Source organism: Xenopus laevis, chromosome 3L, assembly GCF_017654675.1.
Source record: "Xenopus laevis strain J_2021 chromosome 3L, Xenopus_laevis_v10.1, whole genome shotgun sequence".
In the NCBI taxonomy this organism is placed as follows: domain Eukaryota; kingdom Metazoa; phylum Chordata; class Amphibia; order Anura; family Pipidae; genus Xenopus; species Xenopus laevis.
Genome location: NC_054375.1, coordinates 38,689,167 through 38,715,769, shown reverse-complemented (window position 1 = coordinate 38,715,769; position 26,603 = coordinate 38,689,167). Strand labels below are relative to the sequence as shown.

The 26,603-nt window shown below is 35.2% G+C and overlaps 1 protein-coding gene across 4 annotated transcripts in view; it reads left to right on the top strand.

Moving 5' to 3' along the window:
• The window catches only part of kcnip1.L (Kv channel interacting protein 1 L homeolog), a 183,562-nt gene that overhangs the window by 102,098 nt on the left and 54,861 nt on the right, over positions 1-26,603 (top strand). Inside the window, 1 exon segment of one of the 4 annotated variants that reach the window (NM_001092684.1) lies at positions 17,840-17,884. The exons of 2 other annotated variants lie outside the window; for them this stretch is intronic. In NM_001092684.1, coding sequence (NP_001086153.1) covers positions 17,840-17,884 — 45 coding nt within the window. 4 annotated transcript variants of the gene reach the window in all.

Here is a 26,603-nt window from a genome sequence, read left to right as displayed (position 1 = left end):
AAATCATTTTTAAAAATTCGGATTATTTTGATAAAATGGAGTCTATGGGAGACAGCCATTCCATAATTCGGAGCTTTCTGGATATCGGGTTTCCGGATAATGGATCCTATACCTGTAGTATGATAGCACCAACATAGTCCACAGTGCTGTATAATAAAAGGGTATTTACAAGTATGGAACCTGTTATCCAGAGTGCTTGGAGCCTGGGGTTTCTGGATAATGGATCTTTCCGTGATTTGGATCTTCATACCAAAAGTCTACGAGAAATCATGTAAACATTAAATAAACCCAATAGTCTGGTTTTGCTTCCAATAAGGATTAATTACATCTTAGTTTGGATCAAGTACAAGGTACTGTTTTATTATTGCAGGGAAAAAGGAAATCATTTTTAAAAAATGTTATTATTTGGATAAAATAGAGTCTATTAAGATGGACTTTCATAATTCTGCTCTTTCTGGATAATGGGTTTCTGTATAACAGATCCCATTCCCATATACATCTCACATATAAAATTAAAGGAGGCCCTTGGTCTTTACAGTTTATCATCTAAAAGAAATAAGAGGGAGTCTCACTTTTCAAAATAACTTTTCATTGCACAACATGTTGTGATACAAAGGGCACAGACAATGTAATAACTCTAAAAAAAAATGCTACTGTATGTAATAACAAGAAACACACAGAAGGGACCGGAGACTTGACTGTATCGGGTAACAGCTGGCAAGCGCAAACAAATGACGTTTTAGTTAATGGATTCTAGGCAAAGTATAGAGAACAAATATGAAAATAGTGTTCAATTTGCAATGTAAAAAATGCAATTTCATTTGAAGCAAAAATACAAACAACTTAAAATAAAAAAAAAGTCACCCACAAATCATAATATAATTGTATAACGTAGGATTCTGGTGTAGGTTTCAGTTAGAATTAGTAGTATGAACATCTTGGTGCTTCAGCAGGCAGTTTTGTGTGAAGTACTGTAGTTCCATAGTGGAAATGGCCAGTATAAAAGTGTGCGTGTTAAAACACATATAATAAATGTAGCTCCATAGACGTACTGCAATTTATTAAGGTAATCAATCATGGTGAGCTGCAGAACAGCATACTTCATAAATAACATTATTATATGTGTTTTTACAATAGCACAAGGGTTCAGGCAAATATTTAGAGTAGTAATGTTCTGTCTACAGAACCCATGCAAACTGTCAAACTGTCCTATTACTTTATTGGCTGCATAATCACAAATTAACTGTTCTTTTTTTCCATTCCCACAATGTATTCTTGTTAGATCACTGATGGTGGCCTTGCCATATCTATTTTATTGTTAATAGCATATGGTATTGCAGATATATTGCCCAGTAGTAAAGCCATTTGTGCTTTTATAGCCTACCTAGCGCTAGAAATGAGAAAGTCTTTCCAGTTTTACAGATTTACACAGAGATGTGTTTCTGTGGATAAAGAGGATTGTGCCCTAGAGATAAAGAAGAGTGTTTACACGATGACCTCTGTGCCTCCGCTCTGATTATGTTATGTTTTTGGTAGGATTCTTTTATTTCATTTGAACGACATAAAAAAGGATTACCTTCTGCAGCCCAGAAACAAATAAGAGGAGGCATCCACAAACAGAGGAAATGACTCACTGTACAGGGTTTCTTTTGTAGGCTGTTTGCCCTAATTTTGGTCAATTTGTACGAATTATAAAATAAGTGGGTGCCATAAAATAAATATGTTTTTGGTGTGACAGAAATAAGAATTTTTAAAAAAAATATTAAGGGGCAGATTTAGCAAGGGTCGAATTTCATAGTAGAAAAAACTTCAAATTCGACCATTGAATAGAATCCTCCGACATTCGAATTCGGAGGATTTTATACATCGTGCGATCGTATTTCGATCGCACTTCGAGTCGAACGATTCAAACGATTTTATAGTACGATTTTATAGTACGATCGTACGATTTTCCCAAAAAATCCTTTGCCTTAAAAAAACACACAGGAGGTCCCCCATAAGCTAAACAGCAATTCGGCAGGTTTAAGTTGGCGAAGTATTGAAGTCAAAGTTTTTTTTAAAGAGATAGTACTTCGATTATCGAATGGTCGAATAGTCGAACGATTTTTACTTCAAATCTAAGTCGAAGTAAATTTGAAGTCGTAGTATCCTATTCGATGGTCAAAGTATCCATAAAATTACTTCAAATTTCAAATTTTTTTACTTCGAAAATTCACTCAAATTCACTTCGACCCTTGATAAATCTGCCCCTTAGTGATGTAATTGTTTAAGAGGAAACTCACATTCACATTACCTTGTGATACGATGAGGTATACAATATACACTTCATCAGTAAAATGTCCCTTTGAAACCAAAAATAAGAGCTCAGAGCTCAATCACTATCACTTCAATCAATAAACAGGTCTGGGACCTGTTATCCAGAAAGCTGGGGACCTGGGGTTTGGATCTTTCCATAATTTGTCTCTTCATACTTTAAGTCTACTAGAAAATCATGTAAATATTAAATAAGCCCAATAGGCTGGTTTTGCTTCCAATAAGGATTAATTATATCTTAGTTTGGATCAAGTACAAGGTACTATTTTATTACTACAGAGAAATAGAAGTCTTAAAAATTTGGATAAAATGGAGTCTATTTTTCCATAGTTCAGAACTTTCTGGATAACTGGTTTTCCGAATAACAGAGCCCATGCCTGTATACACCTAAATGGGCATATTACACAAAGGGTTTGCTGCTACACTTGTCCAATATTACTATACTCTCCCTTGAAATAAAATAGATGGCAGGAAGTCTAAAAAAGTTAATAAAACAAATGAAATACAATAAAAGCAAAACTAACTTCATGGGGCATGTGTTGTGGAAAAGCAGTTAAAGTTTATTTGACATGAGCTCCATGGATTCTAAACTCACAAAGGGTTAGAACCCAGAACAAAGGAATCAGAGTCTTTAAATAAATAACATGGCATTTGTGTTTTTAGAAAAAAATAGTAATTTGTGGTTTCAAAAATCTCTAAAACCACTAAAATTATAATTTTGATAAATGGGCCTCCATGTATGCGACCTCTAAAAAGAGATGCATCTGAACAGTAGAATATATGGAATGGCCTATTTAGTACATAAAGCAAAAATTTAATTTAAACGGAAGTTTTTAGCACACCAAGTTTTTTTTGCTGCAAAAAATAGCAAATTATAAAACTTGAATTTTAGAGATTTATACAGAGCAGAGAAGTTTTTGCATTTACTGTGGAATCTAAAATCTCACAAGTTCATATAGAAGTCAGTGGGAATTGTATTAGCAAAAGTCAAGCTATATTTTAATTTGAGTTTTCCATTTTCCAGTTTCTTAAAATGGAAAAAAAAAAATATTTTTTTATAAACCTGTCTCCCTGTGTTCGCTACCTAATAAAAAATATATTAATAACCAACCCCTAAAAAGCATCTAAATGAATTGGAAATCGATATAAATGCGTGCATCAAATTCATCAACAAATCCCCATAAAATACATAAATAAATAAATACATAGGATTTAAACCTGCCAATTAAGAAATAAACAAATTCAATGTTCATAAATAATGAAACGTGCACTTATTGAAGGGTATTTATTGATGAATTTAGGTATGCATTAATATAGATTTCCAGTTAATTAAGATGCTTTTTTTTTATATATATATTTATGTATTTATTCATTATGTATAAAGCAGGGAGGCAGAAAACAGAATTTGAAAAACTTGAAAAATCTAATTTCAAGAACTCTTTTGCTTAAAGGCATGAGAAAATAATTCAAACACAGTGAAATCACATTCCACCCATTGTTGTCAGTGAGTCTGACAGATTTAATTGATTTATTATTCACAGAGTACTTTATGGTACATGTACTAGATAAGCCATTCAATAAATTATCCTATTTAGGGGTATCACTTCTGTCTAGAGCTCCCATACAAAGTTAGTTTGTTTTTATTGTACATGTATTGTATTTTTATTGAATTTAATGGGTTTTATTAAAGTATAACTTTAAGGGGCAGCTTTATCAAGGGTCGAATTTTGAAGTGATAAATACTCAAACGATTAAATCCTTCGAAACGAACTATTCGAAGGATTTCATCCATCGATCAAACGATTTTTCTTCAACTTCAAAAAACGTGGAAAACTGCTCTAGAAGGTCCCCATAGGCTAACATAGCACTTCAGCAGGTTTAATTTGACGAAGTATTGAAGTCGAAGTTTTTTTAAAGAGACAGTACTTCGATTATCGAATAGTCGAATATTCGAACGATTTTACTCTAATCAAATTCATAGTATCTTATTCGATGGTCGAAGTATCCAAAAAATTACTTCGAATTTCTAAGTTTTTTTACTTAGAAAATTCCCTCGAATTCACTTCGACCCTTGATAAATCTGCCCCTAAGAGTACTTTCTCCATCTTCATGTTTTGCATGAGAATGTCCCTTTAATTTGAGTTGACCCAGACAACACCTGGGAATGAAAATAATCATAAAGTATTTAAATATAAGCACCTAAAAATGCTAGGTTCAAAATATAAAAAATGCCATGTTTTTGTCCTCAATGCACAACTTTCTCCCAGCATCCTTAGTAACAGCACCCGCAACTTTCAGAACTAAAACTATAGCTAAGGTTGTGGGCAAACTTAAGGGACATTCTTCTGTGTCTTTCATTTTCATTAAGGGGGTTATTTACTAAAACTCAAATGATTCTCTTTTTTTTATTAAAACAAAGTTGAGCTATCTCCCATCCACAAAATGAACTCATTTATCAATAATTCTTCTCAAAAAAGTCGGAGCGAAAAAGCATTGCGACAAAACCGGGCGTCAATTCAAAGCTGCAAAAGCTCTTCTTTATCAAATTGTCGAAGCGAATACTCGACTTTATCGGACAATAACCATGACTTTATCGGATTATCTAGCGCAGATCACAATGTCAGGAAACAACTTCAGGGACATCTGTCATTGACTTCTACATGAGTATTTTCAGATCTGGATTTTTGGAGTATAATAAATAATAAATCTTTAAAAATGTATGTTTTTTCCCCTCAAAAAACCCTCAAGTTTTTGACCAGATAAATTTGAGGTTTAATAAATGGGCCCCTAAAACTGTGTTTTATCAGATCTTTCAATTTAATTTTCCATTCTTTTATTGGATGGTTTGTCTAATTCAAAGTAACTTTCCAAAAATCTAAAAAAAAAACCTGCGTTTCAAATAATTGCAATGCCCTACTAATCGGAATAGGTATGCATCAGTTGCAAGTAAAGCTGTGATGACGTGCTTCATACAGTAGCTATAGCAGGGCCAATTCCTTTATGTAAAGCCCAAAAATGTAAGGAAATGTAATTTTAAAGCATACACTAAAAAAATGATTTTCCATTAGATGATAACCCTGAGCTTTTCTGTTAATAAAGTAGCCCTGTCAAGTGCCAGGAATTTAGCATGACATTGATGAAATATGACCTCTTAAAAGGCAATTGCTCACTTTCTTGGTTTCTGCCAAAGAGCAGTAAAGTTGTTTTAGCAGCAACCAGCTAAAATCCCTGATTCCATGTCCTACTTGTCACCTCTTTTTTTTAAAGGAGAAGGAAAGGCTAAAATGAAGTAAGCAGGTCTGTATAAATAAACCAGTAAACCCTCAAAGTAATGCTGCTCTGAGTCCTCTGTCAAAAGAAGCACCTCATTTCTTTCCTTCTATTGTGTACACATGGGTTGCTGTATCAGACTTCCTGTTTTTAGCCTAAACCTCCAGGGCAGGGCTTAAGCATGCTCAGTTTGCCCCCTCCCTCCTCCCATCCCTGCTGTAATCTGAGCTCAGAGCTGTACGTGAGCAGGGAGAGACTCGGGCAGGAAATGATGTCACACCAAGCTTCTATGATAAACAAACAGAGTCAGTGTCTAGAGCTGTTTACTCAGGTATGGTAAAGCATTCTGCAGAATAAATATAGCGTTCTAGCTTGCACTATTGTGGCTAATCTGTTGGCAATAAACTGTCTTGGAGCTTTCCTTCTCCTTTAAGGCTGTAGAGTGAAAAAACAATTCATCGAGCAGGAATAGAAATAAGGGTTTGGGGTGGCCAAGTAGGACTCGCATGTTATGTAAGTCTCTAATATTTGCAAGAAAGTCACACAATTCACTGTGTCCCCTTGACAGCTTTGATGTTAACAACGAGCCTAGCCTTTGTATTCCTGGTGGGGTGTAGTATCTTATTCTGAGAATACTTCTGAGAATAGTGCTACTAATTACTAGCAAATAAATAAGTAATAACAAACTGAAATATTAATAGTACAACTCAGAGGAAGCTGTGATTCAGCAAAGCCAGTTATACAGATTGAGAAAGAAAAGCAAACAATGAACACTACCTGCTAGAAGCACTACACATGGTACATGGCTCTATACTCCTGAGATTAAGTGCCTATAAGCACCCATAGGATAGCTACTTTGATCTTTCTCAATCGTTTGGAGCATTTTTAACTTTATTTCGTTGTTAAAGAAAGGGCTGCACTTTTATAATTTATATATTGTGTAGCTCCTTGGTTTAATGGAGATTATTCCTGAAATCCATTGCTAGAGCAGCAGGCCCCATTAAGTTTCATTATTTATGCTTTTATTATTTATATAGATCACTATCAATATGGCATATAACCTACCATGAAATATGAAATATGTTTTACTGTTCTTTTTTAAAACTTTGTGAATAATTTTTTGAGAAAAAAAAATATTAATAAATAAATTATATATATATATATATATATATATATATATATATATATATATATATATATATATATATATATATATATATATATATATATATATATATATATATATATATATAAATACAGGTATGGGACCTTTTAATCCAGAATGCTCGGGACCTGGGGTTTACGGATAACAGATATTTTCGTAATTTGGATGTTCATACCTTAAGGGGCAGATTTATTGAAAATACTTCGACATTCAACCATCATATTGAAATCCTTTGAATTTGAATATCGAATTCAAAGGATTTAATAAAAAATAATAATAAGCATTAAATCAATCGAATAAAAATTGTTCGATCGAACGATGAAATCGTTCGAATTGAACGATTCGAACGATTTTCAGCGATCGATCGAATAACTTTTATTCAATGCCAAAAACGTAGAAAGTGCTTGTAGAAGGTCCCCATAGGCTTATAATGCAATTCGGTAGGTTTAACTTGGCGAAGTATTGAATTTGAAGGATTTTTAAAGAGACAGTACTTCGACTATCGAATAGTTGAACGATTTTTAGTTTGAATCGTTCGAATCGTTGCTTCCATTAAGGATTAATTATATCTTAGTTTGGATCAAGTACAAGGTACACGTTTTATTACTACAGAGAAAAAGGAAATCTGGCTACCTGTGCATGTAGTTTTTTTTGAGGGGGGGCAGTTAGCAATGGTAAGCAGGTTTAGCACAGGATTAGGAGCAAAAACACAGGAACACCATGTCTTCCAGCAAAACACACAGGGCCATATTTATATATAGGCCCTGAGGGCCTGTGCCTAGGACGGCATGGTTTTGGGGGCGGCCTTTGGGGTGCCTATTTTTTTAATTAAAACGAAAAAACCCTCTCCAGCCTCCGCCATGGATTTCCATAGGAAATCTGGTGACGGAGCTGAGGGGGTGAGGAGTAGGGGGTCCAAGGAACACTGCGGAAATGACGTCAGCACAAACCACGTAGGGGCGTGTTTAGATAAAACACAGGTTTATTTCTCCAAGACTTTCCCAACATAAACACATAGGAATACAGTTCATTAGCGCTTTAGCATCATGCATTCAAACGTTTTCCCCTCTCTGGGGTTCTCACCATTCAGAGAGGCTTTCACACTCTAGAACAGGCTTCTTACTAAGCCACTCTAATGCTCCCCTCTAGGGATACTCATCTAGCAGCTTCTGTAATGGCTCAACTTCTGGTAGAACCACACCTTCATCCAACACAAGGAGGAGTCCACACATCCTCCTCCAACACAAGATGGTCTCCAGGGAACAGATGTGTAGTACCACACTCCTTTTATTTGCTGCTCACCTGCAGCCTAATCAGTCAATATCCTTTAGCTGGGCAGCTGAAATGGAGTATGGAATGGAGGGCCCACTCTGCTCTCCTCCATTCACTGTAGGGACCCGTTTATCCAACTTTTTTCTGAGCTGGTACACAAACACAGCCATGCTTGCTGCAGCAACATACATCTTCCCTGGAGTCAACTGTTTACCAGTAGTGATGGGCAAATTTATTCGCCAGGCACGAATTCACTCTGAATTCCCGCTTTTTGTTTTTTTGGACGCTGGCGCATTTTCGCGCCAGCGTCCAAATCGAGACGCCGGCGGCGTTTCACAAATTTTTTGCCGTTTCGCGAATTTCACGGTAAATTTGCAAATTTTACGGCGAATCGAAATGGGACAAATTCGCCCATCACCGTTTACCAGTCTACCAAAAATACACAAAAACATGACCATCTCAAGCACATTTTTTACAATAGATAGATGATGGATAGATGAATGGAAAGATGATAAATAAATTATGTGTTTTTGTGATGCTGAAAGAAACTTTGCCCTCATCCCTAACATTTAAGTTTTTTTATATAGTGCCTCATCCTTATTTACAATTCTTAGTATGCATAAAACTAATTTTAAACTAACTGCTGGAAAAAATTAGGTTGATTGTTAAAAAAAGAATATAGAAAATGTAACACAAGAGAATTAGCAATGCTTTGCAGTAGGGATGCACTGAATCCACTATTTTGGATTCGGCCGAACCCCCGAATCCTCCGTGAAAGATTCGGCCGAATACCGAACCGAATCCGAATCCTAATTTGCATATGCAAATTACGGGTGGGAAGGGGAAATTTTTTTCTACTTCCTTGTTTTGTGCCAAAAAGTCACGCGATTTACCTCCCTGCCCCTAATTTACATATGCAAATTAAAATTCAGATTCGGTTCGGCTGGGCAGAAGGATTCGGCCGAATACGAATCCTGCTGAAAAAGGCCGAATCGTGGCCGAATCCCGAATGGAATCCTGGATTCGGTGCATCCCTACTTTGCAGAGCTGGTAGAAATGTTTGGAGGAGGAAGCAGCAGGAGGAAACAAAGAGGATAAGAATATATTGCGAGTAAGATCACACTAGTTTCTTGACAGGAAAAACATACTGTAAATAAAACACAGATACATGTCTGCTTGAAATTACACTGTTGTCTCTTACTTTGAAAAGGGTATTGTCATTTCTGCCATTTAAATGAACCCCACCAGAGCTGCACAGTATCTGAGGCTGACCAATACATATAAATCCTGTTCAGCCTTTTATAAATAATTTTTATGGAAATATTTGAGTGGAGAGATAGCACCAATTTCAATAGACCTTAATATGTGGTATACAAGACTTCGAAAAACAAATTAGTTCCCTCCAAAATGTAGGAGTTGTAATGAGCACTCAAAATGATTCACAAGGTAAAATACCCCAGTGAGCTAATTAACTGGGGGATCAAATCCTGTTAGAGACTGGGGTACAGGGGCAAAACTTAAAGATGGAGGGGATTAGAACTTCCCAGTATATGCTCACGGCTTAAACCCTGAAAAGAAAAAGAAAAATAATCTTGTTTTTTTATTTTTGGGTTGAGGGGAAATTTCAGGAATTAGGAATTCTTTTATAGATAAGGGTCATTACTATTATGTGGAGCACCTTGCCTCAATTGTATGAGGCCAGACATATGACCCCATAGCAGTACAAAAACATGTTTGTTGTCCCAAGCAGCCTGCAAATTAAGAATAGTGTTAGTCCAGATTCAAGTTTATGAAAAATGTTATTCTTTTGAGTAATTTCTAGGTATCTCCAAGGACAAAAACAGTGTTATAGGGCAAGACATAACTGGTTTTCTTACTGAAGACTGTTATTTCAGTTAGCTTTTTCAAATAATGAATAGTGCCACTGCATTGTTCCTACGGCCTTGTGTTTAGGATCACTATCCTGCTAAAAAAAATAAGCTTTCCCAAGCCTCTTTTTTTTTTTGCATTTTTTTTTTTGAATTCCCAGTTATTCTGAATACTTTGATACTACCGAAACACAATATCCCTAATTATGTCCCAAGCTCCCCAAAATGAATAGCACATTAAAACATAAAAACAAAATATGAACTGCAATGCAATTTTATTGCTTATGTTACAAAGAATATGTGACATGTGTAATTTTTGTAATCGGCTCTCTAATCAGCCGAGTTAAATTTGGCACAGCATCAGGAAAATGATTCACAGTTGAGAATGTTTGTGCAACCTTGACTACTAATTTTCTTTCTCATTATAAATATTTCTATGTTCCTGTATGTTTGGTCTAGGCTATACCATGATATACTACATGATATTAGCGTGTTGTGTATGCCATCATCAGGAGACCAATATTTGCAAATAAATAGCTAATTAATATTGCACTTCAACTTCTGCTGCCAACGAGGTGACAAAGCAAATCACTATTAATGCATACTTTATTCTAAATTTGTCAACACTTACATAAGTATGCACACATATTAAATGGTTGATTACAGGTTACCATAGTAACTACTTCTTACCTCTATTTGTCCTCTTTGTATACTGCATGTGCTTTCTATTTCATAAGCAGAATACAAAATCAGTTATGTAAACATGTTTTTTTTAGAGATTAATGCAGGTCATTTAAATGAGAATGGAATATAAAAAAAGGAAATAAATGGCATCTGCCAAAGTAATATTCTTTCTCAGAAAGAAATAGTCATTTTGCATAATACATTTTGTAAAACTTGGTTACATTTGGCATATTTGGGGGAACACAAAAATTAATTAAGTAATAAGTACTGTATAATTATATTTATGATATGCACAGTCTTTTCTCTACTGGCAGATGGGTAGTTCACTGCTTCTATTGGTTTGTCTGCATTTTACATATCTTTTCTGTTTACTATTTTATATTACATTATATTCATAATTCTTATAAATTTCCACACCAAGGGGCAGATTTACTAAGGGTCAAATTTCGAAGTACAAAAAACGACCATCGAATTAAAAAACTTTGAATCCGAATACCGAATTCAACGTTTTTTCGAAAAATTTGGCAATCCTGCGGTCGAATAAAAATCGTTCGATTGAACGATGAAATCATTCGAATCAAACGATTAAATCGTTCGAATCGAACGTTTTTTAGCGATCGATCGAACGATTTTTATTCAACCAAAAAAAACTTAGAAAAGTGCTGTGGAAGGTCCCCATAGGCTAACATTGCACTTCAGTAGCTTTAATTTGGCGAAGTATGAAGTCGAAGTTTTTTGGAATGGTCGAATATAGCCTATTCGATGGTCGAAGTACCCAAAAATTTACTTCGAAATTCAAACTTTTTTAAATTCCAACCCTAACTCGAGCTTAGTAAATCTGCCCCCAAACTGGATGAGTTTTGGCATTGGTTGAACCCCTTGCTAAGCAACTAGACAAATAGACTTTTGAAGGTACACCAAAGGGGTGTACTGTTCACCCCTGTAAAGCCCTGTACTGTTCACCCCTTGGACCTAGACTGAAACTGCGCATACTGTTCACCTGTTCATTCAAACTGCTGGAGGGGCAGTATAATAAGGAACACTTTTGTAATCCAAATCTCTGTTATGTCCAAGTTCTATAATATACAAACACAGAAGGGATAAAAACATTCACTTATCTAAATTGTAAAAATCTGCATTAAATAATAGCACTTCATACTGTGATGGGACCTGGGACAAAGACTTCCTCCAATGTATAATATATACTGCAAGGGGCTCATTTATCAGCATACAAATTTGTGCTAAAACATTTTTTTTTCATTATGAGTTTAGAAAAAAAAATATACAAATTCAATTTTGATATACAGTATATTACTTCCAGTGTCAGATACAAGTCACAGCTGGAGTTTCTCGGTAACAAATCTGCAATTTAAAAATGTCTTAACAAAATGTGCGTAAATCTCAGGTAAACAGTCAATAAAAGAAGTACTTTTATAGGTTTTCCTGACCTTTAGCCCTTTAAGGCTACCTCTATAATTACTTAGAGCCAGTACAGTGTGTTATTCAGTGCTCATTTATTATTAACAACACATTAACACTATGGCTGTCTATATATTAAAGTACAATTTTAACACATAGAAGAAACTATCAGGACTCCTAAAATACATATTCAAAAGTGTTCGATAAACGTCATCATTTGCCCGGATATAAATAACACTAAAAAGATTTTATCCGTTCATAAAAATCCAGTAAAATTAATAGCCAGATGTTAACAGGCAGTGATCGATGTTAATAGCAGCAATATAGAGAGCAGTTAATGGAATGCAACAGTCAATACAGCAGATGGTTAGTGGAGTATTTGCAGCAAGTTTTAATAGGCATTCATCCTCCTTATTTTACAAATCAGTCCAAACACGTTCCACTGGTTTTGCAGTGCACAGTTCTAAACATATTAAGGCATGCTGATGTTTGTGTGCTGTCCTCAAGGACAACGAAAAGTTCACATCTCAGCGGAACTTCTTAAGTGCTTCTGAACATTACGGAATCCAGTTCTTATGCACACTCTACACAAAGGGAATCAAATGTCACTTAACACCACCACTTTACTTTAACCTATTGCCACTCACTCTGCAGGCACTGCCCAACTATGACACAGTCTTACCGTTTGCTTCTCCTACTTGGCCAGCATTGCACAAACTTTCAGTTAGTGTTTTTCCAAAACAGGGTGAGACTTTCCTCTTCCTCTGTCCACCTTTCATAGAATTCAATGGCAGTTGTCCCTGAAGTTGTTTCTTTACATTGTAATCTGGGCTGGATAATCTGATAACGTTGGAGTTTTTGCGGTGAAAACTTGACTAAATCGAGTTTTCGGAGCCTCTATTGTACGATATGAATTGATGCGCTATTTCGTAGCGGCGTTTCTTTTTTAAGATTTTATTGATAAATTTGTTAAATTCATGGAAGGGAGTATGGTCGATTGTTTTCATAAAAACTGAGGTTAATTAAAACTTTAGTAAATAAGCCCCTTAATGTACATTCATATTTAGAAGAGTAGTTTTTTTAGCATCAGGATCACTCTAATTAAGGAGTTGGGGGATAGACTTTGTAGCTCTAGACATTGTTAACTACATTAGTCAATTGATGCATTGATGATTTTGTAGTGACTATCCTTTTTTAAGAAAAATTATTGATAAATGAGTTCAATGCATGGAAGGGAGTTTGGTCGATTCTTTTCATAAAAAACTGAGACTAATTAGAATTTTAGTAAATCAGCCCCTTAATGTACATTCGCATTTTAAAGAATAGTTTTTTTAGTGTCAGTATCACTTTAATTATGGAGTTGGGGGATAGACTTTGTAGCTCTAGACATTGCTAACCAGCAACATTCTGTCTTAATTTCTTGTAGGCTACAAAAAACAAACACAAATCATTTACAATATGTATTATAATTCATACTCCACTGCTCAGACTCTAGCGTCGTATGGTTTTGGTTTGTTGGTACTGTAAATACAGTTACAGCTTTTAGTGCAATTACTTTGGACTAGCACATACTGTAGGCAAACAGGTTTATAGGGAGAAGTAAATATCAACCTTAACAGGTATTCAAATAATACAGGGACCATTTTTTTTACCAATTATATTATTGTTCACACAGGTCTAATCCCACCAAAAGTCCTTTTCTTTTTTCCTAAAAACCTATGGCCTGATTGAAACTCAGGTGTTAAGATAACTAATAACTAATGTGTTAAGAAAACCAACCGACTACTGTATAGAATTCAATTGAAAAAAAGCATTTAGAATTGCATATAGGCAACTGAGACTACAGTATATGGTAATCTATGGTAGTCTCACAACTTTTCAAATGTCAGATTGACTTCATTGAGTGGTTAAAGGTGCAGAGTTGTGTGTCACCGGTAAAAGGGATGGAACAATTACATGATGAGAAAAAAGAGTGCCGGTGACTTGAGTTGAAAATAGACAACTGTGAATCAAGATGAACTCCTCATTGTATCTCCCAACATCACTGATCCACATTAGACAAACGCACAAGCACAGACATACACATATGTACCTTTACATTCATTCAGGAATCAGGTCCAGTCTTGGTTGGGTGTGGTCTAGAGCATGCAATCCAGTCCACCTTTGATGCCAGTTTTTTGATAATAGTTTATTGGCCCCTTCTGAAGTACCTTCCTTGGTTATTGACTTCAGCTCCGCTAACCTCAAGGTTCCTGCATTTGTTGACTTTGTTCTGACCATTATTCCTGGCTTTCACTCTGAGACTCTGCCCCTTCTTTGCTGTGCTTCTGGACTGTTTCATGTACATTACATGGCCTGCTCTTGACACACTGCTATCTGATTCAATCAGTCTCCATGCTGTTTTGTATCTGTATATAGAGCATTCAGTTCTGCTGTTAAACTCCACCGGTCTGCTTTCTGGCCAGCAAGAGTTCTTTCCTGTTTCCAGTAAGAGACTATAAATCACTATCACTAAAAATGTATCTCACCTGCTTCATTTCCCCTCTGCAGTATTTCTACAAACAGTTGTTTAAGACAGTTAATGACTTACCTACACGTTCACACTTCTGTTCTCTGCAGCAACCATGTGAAACAGACTCACTAATGACAATTTCTGTCTGTGTTCAAGTTACTGCTACTTACATCAATTAAATACACTGTACCTGTACAATCAAACATTTTGTTTTGTCAGTATCAGAGAAAAACAAAATCTATATCAACCAGACACAACCTCTGATAAACCTAACCATAGACTTTGAGACTCATAACACATCCTACATTTTAATAATAATGAGTGAGCAACAAAAATAAAACAGGACTCACCTGGGTAACAAAGATTTCGCACTGGAACTTATTTTAGCACTTGACATAGAACAAAGTAAGCCAAAAAAGCCTTGATTCATATAATCCAAAACATGAAAATCCTCTTGGGAAAAAAAACCCTGCCAAATCCATACCACTACCCACATCCTTATTATATTAATGCATGGATTCTACCCTTAAAAAACATGCTATAGCAATATCACGCTGTCCAATAAATTAAACTTATTTTGATTTGATAGGGGTAGATAACGGTGGAGGTAAGATTGAAAGAATAGACTTTAAATTAAAATTGCATGGTAAAAAAAAGAAAAATAATTCCAGTGTAAACTTTTAAAATATAAAGAAAAATTGATAGGGGCAAGTTCTGCAGTCTCTGTTTCAAGAAAAACACCATTTATATCAAGGAGTATATATGGGATGAACACCATAAGGTTCTAACATATAAGAGGAATGGGAAATAACCCTGGAATGCCAAATATTTTTGAATGCCATCACCTGTTGATTTAATGAATGCCCTTCAAAGTAACCTTAGCGGACAGAAAAAGGCACTTTATCCTTACCAAAAATACAGACTACGCAATTAACCCCAATACAAATTTGTATTAGCACAGTCTTTTATAGTTTCCAACCTCTATATGAACAATTCCAGTGACATCTGCATGTAATATCCATATGATAAATACTATTTACTTAGATAAGTAGATTTAATTTTTAATTTGGTCAGCACTTGATTATATGCACAACTTTTTTGTGTTGGGAACACAAAGCATTTGGCGGCAGCTTGGATAAATTACACTAATACTGACTTGGACCTTTATTTACATAACACAGTAGTCTTATGCTTTAAAATATGATGTTAGATATCTATTTCTATTAACTGCACCGTGTGGTTTCTGGGGTGTCTTGACAATGTTATGGTTTATAGCTCTGTGAAATAGAATTCCTCTCTTTAGGAAGAAAGAATTGAAAGTAGAGAGAATGTCACAATAAGCAATACGACTTATCCTCCACTGTTTATAATAAGCTAGTGCTTGTTGGGAACTACATAGCATGGAATTAATTAGACTTGCAATACCTGTTCTGCATCTGTATTTTTCCAGAGAAATCCAAGTTTAAACCTTATTTTTAGTTTCCAGTAACTAGGTGACCTTACAGGTGCAGGCTGTAGGTATAGGTTTCACTTGCATTACTTAATTTTCTTGTGCAATATGCTCCTGCCCCAACCATAATGATACAACACGGCAAAGTTATTTAAATTCAAAACAGTAATGTTTTAATATTTGAGTCTGTAACTAATAAGAAGGAACTAATAAAGAATATAGCTTGACTGAATACATAAAACATTCTAGCGTATGCGTATGGCTGCACGTTTTGAAAGGCTTGACGCCAGAAAAAAAAAACCGATTAGCTTTGGCTTCACGTCTTATTTATTGTCTCATGTCCATGGCATTGGTTCAAATTAAAATGTAAGTTGTCAGAAATAACTGCCACGGAATTTTATGATAGTCTCTTCAGAAAAGGATGAAAAAAAATTGTAACTGGTGTCTTACATTTATATTACTGACTGAGCTTCTGAAAATGTAAGGAACCTTTAACTCAAATATATATTTCTATATACACAGTATATATATATATATATATATATATATATATATATATATATATATATATATATATATATATATATATATTTTCCCCCGAGTACTGTGATGACTCATTCCAGCTTCATTCTATGTATGCTCTTAAATATACTGTATGGTTCTGCAGTGTATGACATCATTTGAATGAATTTTTCACACTCTAAAGGGGAACATAAAACACAGCAATATATGAGATTCATTTCATTACTTGTTCCTGCTATATTGGAATACTTGTTTTTTTTTTCACATTTACCAGTTTATTCTCGGGTAAGAGAACATCTCAATAAAAAGACATACTGGCTCATTTCATCATCCCTTTAAAAGGTCCAAAGTTAAATAAAGGCTGATAAAGAGGGATAGGTAGAGTAATGGGGGACATTTAAGGAATGAGTTAAAACAAAAGGGACTAAAGGGAAAAGAAAAGAGGGAAATAGGAATATAGAATGGATCAGAGCTTTAATGAGGGATGGTTTAAAGCAGGGAAAGGCCTTTAAACATGCAAGTGCAGAGAAGACTGCTAATGGACGAGTTAAAATGGCTTACATCACCATTCTGAGCAAGAAGCATGGCATTCTTGCTATAAAGTAAAACACGTCCTTTATTGAAATATTAATAAACATCTTAGTACAAAATGCTGTTGAGCAGATGAATACAGCTTGACCACTTCACTTCAACCATTTAGGTACTGTAATATTCAGTCAAAGAAGGGTTTTTTTTTTTTGCAGCTAAATGTGAGAACCACATTTCTAACTACACAAACTGTCAACTCTAACTGCCAGACAGCTTACATAAGAGCCTAAATGAAAGTACAAATATCAAGTTAGTAAGAGCTTCCAAGATGAATTGTGTCCAAATATTTTCCAATCTCTACAACTCATTGCTACTGTACAAGCCATATCACCTTTACCCCTGTTTCATGCTTAAAACGGTGACTATTTGTGCTGCACAAATACTGGGGGTCGGGGATAGTTCTAATACAAATTTACACAAGGAGACCATCTGGTTATTAACAATATTAACACACTCAAAATCCTGTGGGGTATCTATTAAACATATCCTGGACATTGTGTTGTTTTTTTTTTTTAAATTCTTTATTTGATAGAATTTTATATGAGGATACAGAAAAAAGAGAAAGGGAAGGGGTGCATAATTATATAGGTCACCTAAAACAGCTTTGGGTTATAAAATCCTAATTTATATTTCACTAGTATAGCCATAATTATGATACTGACTGCACATCTGGTTTCACGAGTGTATACAGGCCATGGAATCCATAGAGAACGGATGAAACTTGCCTGTTTTTCCGAATTAAAATTATCTTCCATTATAAATTATTTCTTTTACAGGTCAACTGTATGTTATGGATTACATCTCCCACCAAAATAAGTCAGGTATTGAATTTCTGTACTTCTGGCTGGCTTTTTGCATTAGCATCAGAATCACCCCATGAAATGAAGAAACCATTTGCATTTGTTCATAGCAGTGTGTCTGCTTCTCATGTTTTGCCTTGTTACATGGCTGTCAAAAACAGTCAGTCAGTGTGTTTTTCCTCTTACGTACTCTGCTAGGTTTTTGTGCATGAAGAATTTATAATATGTTTGTTAATCCTCCAAATATTGAGAGAGCAAATGTGTATTCTGCAAAGTTTAATAAATTGCTCCTGAAAATTGTAAATGAGGTTCAGCAATGTGGTAGCCTTTTTTCTCTGTGCCATATTTTTTATATTGCATGGGGTCATAGCTTGGTGGATACATGTCATGTTCTATATATGTACAGTATATATATATATATACAATGAATAAATGGCTTGCAACTTACCATATGTGTTCATTGCTTCTCCTCATGTTTTAATGCATGGAAGCATATGCCAATGTGCTGTAAGAACTGTGTTTTGCTTATAATATTATTGATTGCCGCTAATATAATTTTTCACCAGGAAGAAGTCAAATCCATGAAACGTTTAGTTTATGATTTTGTAAGTGTAAAGTCTGATTGCATTTTACCATTCTTGGTCATTACTGTATGATTTTTAAAAGCATAAAGAGGGTTTAACAAATACTGTTTCCTACTGTTAACTTAACATTACTGATGCCTATCATCCACCGCTACAGTATTTGGAAGCAGCAGAGAAAGGTCAGCAAGGAAGGCATCCTAGACAGGCCCGGATTTGTGGAGAGGCCACCAAGGCCCAGGCCTAGGCAGCAGGATTTTATGTGATGGCATGCTGCCCAACCACATCCACATTGGTTCAGAAACACTGGGGATGCGCAAGAGATACAATAGTTTTTTAAATATCCCGTGGCAATTCTCATTGCTCTGGTCCCAATTATGAAAATTTGAACGAATAAAAGGGAGGGGACAGGGGTGACGAACCGCAGTGGGTCTAGGGTTGCCAGCTATGTAAATCCGGCCCTGATCCTAGAGGCTTGGGAAGCACTGATTATGTTATAGGAAAGAAAGAAACGCAATATCACAACATCCACCCTGGTGGCTGTGAAAAACTATGACCATAAATCCAATGCAGGATGGGTAATATATATATATATATATATATATATTAAGCAGTGTAAACTGCTGCACCTTTTCCCCAGACTACCAAGAGAGACTAATGTATAAAGTTCAATTTCATTTTTTCAAGAACTAAGAAAATGATTTAATAGTTTGACTATAAAAGTCTTAAAGTATGTGAATATATAAATGTTAAAATAAATGACATGTACACTATCTGGACCGAGAAACAAAATAAGGGTTTATTTAAAGGATCAGCTAGCTGTAATTCTGCTCTACATGGCTACACATATAGATCTCTTGCCTAATGTCAGCACTGCTCTTCAGCAATAAGCAAGCATATAGAACATGAACAACATATCCAGGATAGGCTGCTGACAAAACAAATATTAACAAAATGAAATACATTATGAGTGTATAGTCTAATATGACTGTGTCTTTATTTGCATTGGGGATCTGTTGGTAAGCACTTTAGTTGCATTTCTTATGCATTTTCCTCTACAGAGCTTCTATCTTTGAACTGGTCATTGTTTGTGTCTGTATTTTCTTGAAATAATATTTAGAAATGCCAACTAAATCCATCAGTGAAGAGAAAAAGAAGTGGGATTGATCAATGCACATTCTCTGGTCCCCTGTCTCATAAGTAATCCAATATCTATGCAAATGTATGTTTTTATGTATAACTTTATTTGTAAAGCGCTGTTAAGGAGCCGCAGCCCTGTACAGTGCATATAAGTACAATATATATATATATATATATATATATATATATATATATATATATATATATATATATATATATATATATATATATATATAAAAGTATACATGGGGGAGACAAATCACATAACTATATACAGAACCATAGGACAAAGAGCTTAAGTGCTATGTGGTAAGAGACCTAGTGGGAAGGAGGTCCCTGCCCCGTAGAGCTTACAGTCTAAGTAGATGGGAGGCTAACATACAGGTTCAAATTGGAGATGTAAAAGTGCACAAGGTAAGGCATAGTCAGTAGGAACAGGACTAAGCTAATGTTCTAGTAGTCCAAAAGGTAGGCTCTTTGTTTTTTCTTGAAGCGATTGAGAGAGGATTTCTTACAGATGGAATTGCAGAGGTAAGGAGCAGCAAGATAGTAAGGTTAGAGATGAGAGGTGGCAGTGGATGTGGATGGTGTGAAGAGAAGGTGGCTCTGAGAAGAGCGGAGAAGACGACCAGGAACTTATAGTGAGACAAGAGAAGAAATGTAGTGAGGAGCATGTATTTACAAAAACAGGGGTTTTTAGTTACACAGTTATGGTCATAAAATTGGTAAGCCACCATACCACGTCAAGGTAAACCCCATATGGCAGTCCCTAACTAGTTACCTCCATTCACAGTATTCAAAGGATGGCACATCAGTAGCACTTCCATTGTATTTAAATATTTTTACTTATCCTTGGAGTGCTGCCACAACCCCCCCTTTTTGCATTTTATATTCATCAGTATAAATAAAAGGCATTTTGAATAAGATTTTCTCAGCATTTTCTGCAGTGACCATGGAGCCCTTGATGACTGTAGCTGTGTTCATCATACAAAGATTGTGCCCCTTCTGTTTTTTAGATCCCGGCTCCCACTGTCAAACTAGACAGTCTGATTTGATGATGAGTGTTAGAAAAGAACTGGAATCTTTTCCCAACAGATCCTTATTCTGAGTCTCAGTTTTGCTGTTACTTTTATCAGGGATTTTGATTCTACATTTGCAACTAAATGACAGCTCCACAGGTAATCTGTCAGTTGTGCAATGAGAAGATGATATGTATAGTGTTTAAGAAAAAAGATTCTGTCATTTAGCTCTTAAACTATTCTGCACTGAAAGGTGGCCATAGTCTGTTTAACAGCTGGGATGCACAGCAGGGAGAAAACTTTGTCCAAAAAGAAGAAGTTGGTCTACTTGGGTACATGGAATAACCAGCAAGTATTCCGTAATATAAAAAAGACTTCAAAAGTCAATACTTATATTACACCATGGCGATACAAGTAACTCAGATACAGGTATGGGACCTGTTATCCAGAATGCTTGGGACCTGGAGTTTTCCGGATAGTGGAGCTTTCCATAATTTGGATCTTCATACCTTAAGTCTACTAGAAAATCATGTAAACATTAAAAAACCCAAATAGACTGGTTTTGTGTCTTTCTGTAATTTGGAGTTTTCTGGAAAACAGGTTACCTTTATTTGTAAAGGTTCCTTATAGGCACCTGGTGTTGTTTTCTAGTATGAAATGCAGGTTGGTACCACCTTCTCTTCTTGCTGGTCTATCCAGCAAGGGTCATCATTGTCACAATTCCTTGATGTCTTGGTCACCTTCTGCATAAGAAGGAAGGCTGCCATATCCAGGCCCATACTGATTTCTGCAATATCCAATGCTATTCTAGGTTTCTATGTTAGAACAGCACCAAGGCCAACTGGGCCTGTGTCTACAATAAGTTTTATTTGTTTTTAAGGATCAAAGTATAAAATTGTCTTCCTATTAAAAAAAATTAAATTGCCACTCAGGCTTTTGTTTAATGTCTGAATTGCACTTTCTCAGCAGTGTCATGGTTCATCTTTTTAATTGGTGCTCTCAATGGACCTGCAAGGGGAGAAAAATTAGATATTAAAGAGAAATAGTTGCCAAACTGGGGACTAAGCACTTGGCTCGTGAATAGCTGCAATATTTCTAGGGTCTGCAGATGCTCTTTCTCCAGATAAAATAAACCATAGCATTTTAGCTAATCTTTATGAAATTCACACTTGCCCAACATCCTTTTTTAATGAAGTCTTCAATACAACAGTACTGTCATGCTTAATCGGGGTTGCTTCATCACTGACGTTTTTTATACTTGTCCAGATAACATTTGTTGCATTCATTTTGTTGTTTGTACTTTAAGTACTGTAACATACACGACTCTGTTTGTTTCTCCTTAGTCCAGTGTGTGTATGGGAAATATAGTTATTTATCTGCTGTCTGGAAGCCGTTCAATTTGATAATAACAAGCTTTGAAGTCCAATTTTGGAATAAAAAAATGCCTGGTTGAAGTCATGGATAATATCATTTGTAGTTGTAGTGACATAAATCTGTCTCTCTCTTTAATGATAGCAGTGCTTGCTTTTCAGATATCTATGCAGCTTCGTACATTGTCAGGGTCTGTAGGATTTTGTGCTGTTGCTGTTTGGAAAAGAGAAGAATTTGGGCCTTTTCCACATTGGCGTAATACTTTTAAGAAATAAAAGAAAATGCTATAGTCCGTAGTGTAGAAAACTCGCCAGGTGCACATGCCCTAGAGCTTCAGCTCAGGGAGGAACACAATACTACAATACACAACACAATGTTAAATGACAGTCTGACACAAAACTGGAACACATGCAATTATTAGTGCTGTTCAATTTGTATTTAAAAGAGGGTCCAATGCCTATGACTAAGTGCCCCATGAAGGCACAGAACAAGTAAGCCAAATTTTTTTTGCACAGTGTAAGGAGTGATGGAACTTCTTTCAAATAAGCACCAATAATTGACTGTGGTACACTTTTATGACAGGCTGTAATGATAGAATAATGTTAAGAGTCTGGAAGCACCTTGAATAAAAGTGGGAGCACCCCGTTGAAATCAAATACAGGTATTGGCAATACTTTCTTTTCTGAGATTTATACTGGCGTGTGGCTAGGCCAGGGCCATATATACCTGCATCCCCTGCTACGATTATTTTCTACAGGCTGTAATGATATACATATCAGCAATGAATCCTGTAAGCAAAGCTTTTCTTTGTTTTTCCTGAATAGAAAAAGAAATGTCCAACTGAACTGTGTTTCATAGCTGTGTGCTGCCTCAGAGATCACCTGACCAGAAATACTACAACTGTAACAGGAAGAAGTGTGGAAGCAAAAGACAGAACTCAGTCTGTTTATTGGCTCATGTGATCTAACACGTATGGTTTGTTTGGTTTGTTTGTGTGCACCAGTAGGCGGCCCTTATTTTTTTAAATGGCAGTTTTCTATTTATGATTACCCAATGGCACATATTACGAAAAAAGTATATTATTATGAAAATGGTTTATTTACATGAAGCAGGGTTTTACACATGAGCTGTTTTATGCAATATCTTTTTATAAAGACCTACATTGGTCAGGGGTATAGTTTTCCTTTAATGAGAACCATAAAGTTGATGTTTCAGAGCTCAAAGTTGAATTAGGATTTTCATGGACCACAACAGCACCATGTATTTTTTTCTGTCTTTGAATGTGCATGTGGATATGAATGTATATTAAGTGGGGTTTCTCCTTGGTAATGCTGCAGTTTAAGCAACAGAAATGTGGATTCTCTCATGAAATACGGAACAAAACCAGACCCTATCAATTTCCAACAATACATATACATTCTTATGCAGTATTGATGCATGCAGTATGACTTGATTCAAGTTCCTTTGCTGTACCTTGCTGGATGAATGTGACTGACTACTATGAGGCAGTATCATCTTTACCCCCTTTTGCAAAATTATTTTCCCATATGCTATGAATCATTTGCCCAAGATAAGAGCCACCACAAATGGTAGTATGCCTGTAGTATGTGACCTCTGTTTATACTTGCTACACTTTGCTGTGGTACATGCCTCGTCAACCCTATCAACCCCTTGTAGATATGTTTCCTATACTTGCAGTTTGTTTATCAGATTTATCTAAAAATCTGCCATAGTCAAATTGTGTTTTAAGGGCAGCTTAGATTCCCTCAGAGCATGAATATTTGCAGATGTGCATATTTGAATTATCCCAGTATTAAGAAAATCATAGTATTAAAGCAGCAATAGTAATCTGGTGTGTTATGCATTCAGAGTTTCATCAGATTGTTGTGCTCTTAAAGGACATGTAAAGCTTACAGTTTCCTACCATGCATATAAGTTGGACATATCTACCCCACCCAAGCCACATCATTCATACTTCATATACCCCTCTATTTACCAGTGCCATCACATTTTCCTAAAAAAATTAGCAGCTTTTAGCCAGCGGCCATTTTCCCTCTGACAGTAACATTGACATCTGCAAACAGGACATGTATGCTGTAAAGTTCATGCAGTGCAGAATGAAGGTTTACACAGACAAAACATACTTTGATAAAAAGTTCTTCTAGGGTCGAGCACTGTAATGGTTACAAAAATAGGATCAAACAGCTAGGGGTAAATTTATCAAAGAGTGAAGTTCCGCCACTAGAGTGAAATTCCGCAGCTCTCAATTCATTTCTATGGGATTTTGAAAGGCGTATTTATCAATGGGTGAAAGTTCACCCTTTGGTAAATACACCTATAAAAATACCATAGAAATGAATGGAGAGTGGCGGAATTTCACTCTAGGTGCGGAACTTAACTATTAACTTCACTCTTTGATAAATATACCCCCTAGAGTTTCTATGGGAACCAGCAATTCTGTTTTCTAGAAACACTTCATTGGCTGTTAGACTGGAGGGCGTGTTTAGAAATCTGAGCTGAGAAGAACTGAACATGCTCATGAGCCAACAGCCAAAGTAAATTCCTGTGGGAGGAGGCAGAGTGGATTAGAGGAGGAGAAGGATTTCAAAGTGCTGCAGCCTTACCGTTAACCTTTTAACAACCAGAGTGCCAGATATCTATAGATTTCAAAGAGACTGATTACTGATTCAATTTTTGTTGGGTGGGGTTTACATGGCCGTTAAACTATAACTCATAACCAATCATTGACTGGCTTTTTTCAGGCAGCTGCTGGTTGAACATTGAAAGCACAACTCATTGGTTGCCATGGGTTGCTGGCCATGTGTACATTTGCCCAGTGTTTATAAATGAACCCAACTGTGTATGTAGTTATTTTCAGTGAGTTTTGATGGTATGTCATAGACATTTTTCACCAGCTAAATGCAGTAGTAAAGCTTTCTTTCAGCCACCATGAGTGGCATTCACATTAATCAGGTAGTTCTCATGTCATCAGTTGCAATGTCATGACCCCCACACAAACAGAAGAGTTTATTAACAGGACGAGCAAAACCTCAACTCTGCCCTACATGGTTGCCTTTTGCCAGTTATTAATAGCAGGCCTTCATTAACCATTTCTTTGTTAAAGGAATCATTTTAAGAAGTTGTTTCACCAGGCAGTGTACAGAGAGTGAAATGACACATTAATTTAGTGAATTACCATTTTTGCATTTATGTAACGTATTACATGTACAAATATGGATACAGAGTTAGATAATGACAAGTAAATCTCTCATGCACTGACAAGTAATTAGGTTAATGGCTCATTTAATGCGTAGGTGTGAAAAAATTACCATTTGATTGATATAGAGTTTTCTGAAATGTGAAATTTCCAGAACTCCCAATGATGAAACAGTATCACGCTTTAATAAAAATGATAGTTGAACATGTAGTTGGTGTCACTGTCGCCTTGTTTCTTTTACTGAAAGATCTATGATTTTTCACACATATTACATATTATAGTACACCCTACTGGAGAACTTGTTTAATTTTTAGATGTACATGAAAATGGAAGACGAAATGTGGCCAGATGATGTAAATTATAACTGTACTTAATTTGTATATAGAATGGTGGTTAATATTTACTATTTCAGTCAACAGTATATCTTTTTTCAAAATAAACTTCACAATTAACAAGGCACAGGAGAATGCAAACAGCAGGTACAATATAGTGCAAAAATTATGCTAAGATTTATACAATTATTTTTTTTTATATTTAATTTGTTTATTCAGTTTATGAAAAAAATACAGAATAAAGTAAAAAAAAACAAGAGAAATTTTCTCATTATACAATCATATTCAGTATATCAAAAGAATTATACATATACATCAAAGAAAATTGGAAAAAGAGAGAACAAGGAGAGAAAAAAAAAGCGTTCTCATCACTACAATTTTTTAAGTTATTATATTCATTGGTTCATTAGGAATTCACACCATTGTTCCCATAATTTACAATGTTTATTGATTTTACCCCTCTTTTTTGCTATTATTTCTTCTATACCTCTTATTTCTTCAATTTCCTTGATCCACAATACCTTATTGATTGATGTTTTTGTTTACCAGTTACGTGGTATCAAGATTTATACAATGATTGTAAAAAAAATTTAGGGAACAAAATGTACTAAAGAGCAGATTTACTAATATTAACAAACAATTATTGAACTTTTTTTTCCATCTTGTCAACCAAAGACATAAATGGAATTTATTATAAATGGCATATATTTTCCTATATGCAAAAAAAAAAAAAATCTCTTTCCTAAACAAGAATTTACCTTAGATGGCTTTTATAAGCAAATTTCTTACATCAGTAAAAAAAAAAATTATATATAGTTGACTTTGCAAACATCAAGATACATAATAAAATAACATTTAAAAATGTGTTCATAAATTATAATGGGTTTATTATAGAAATTATTAAAAAAAACCTTGAGGGAGAAGCCAAATTTATAATTTTATAAACCACCCTTATCAAAAAAATCATCAGTAAAAGAAAATTAATTGGAATTCATAAGTATGCCCCTAAAAATGTTACATATTAGTTAATTAGATACAAATGTAAAATATGTTTATGGGAACTTTTAAAATTGTGTTCAG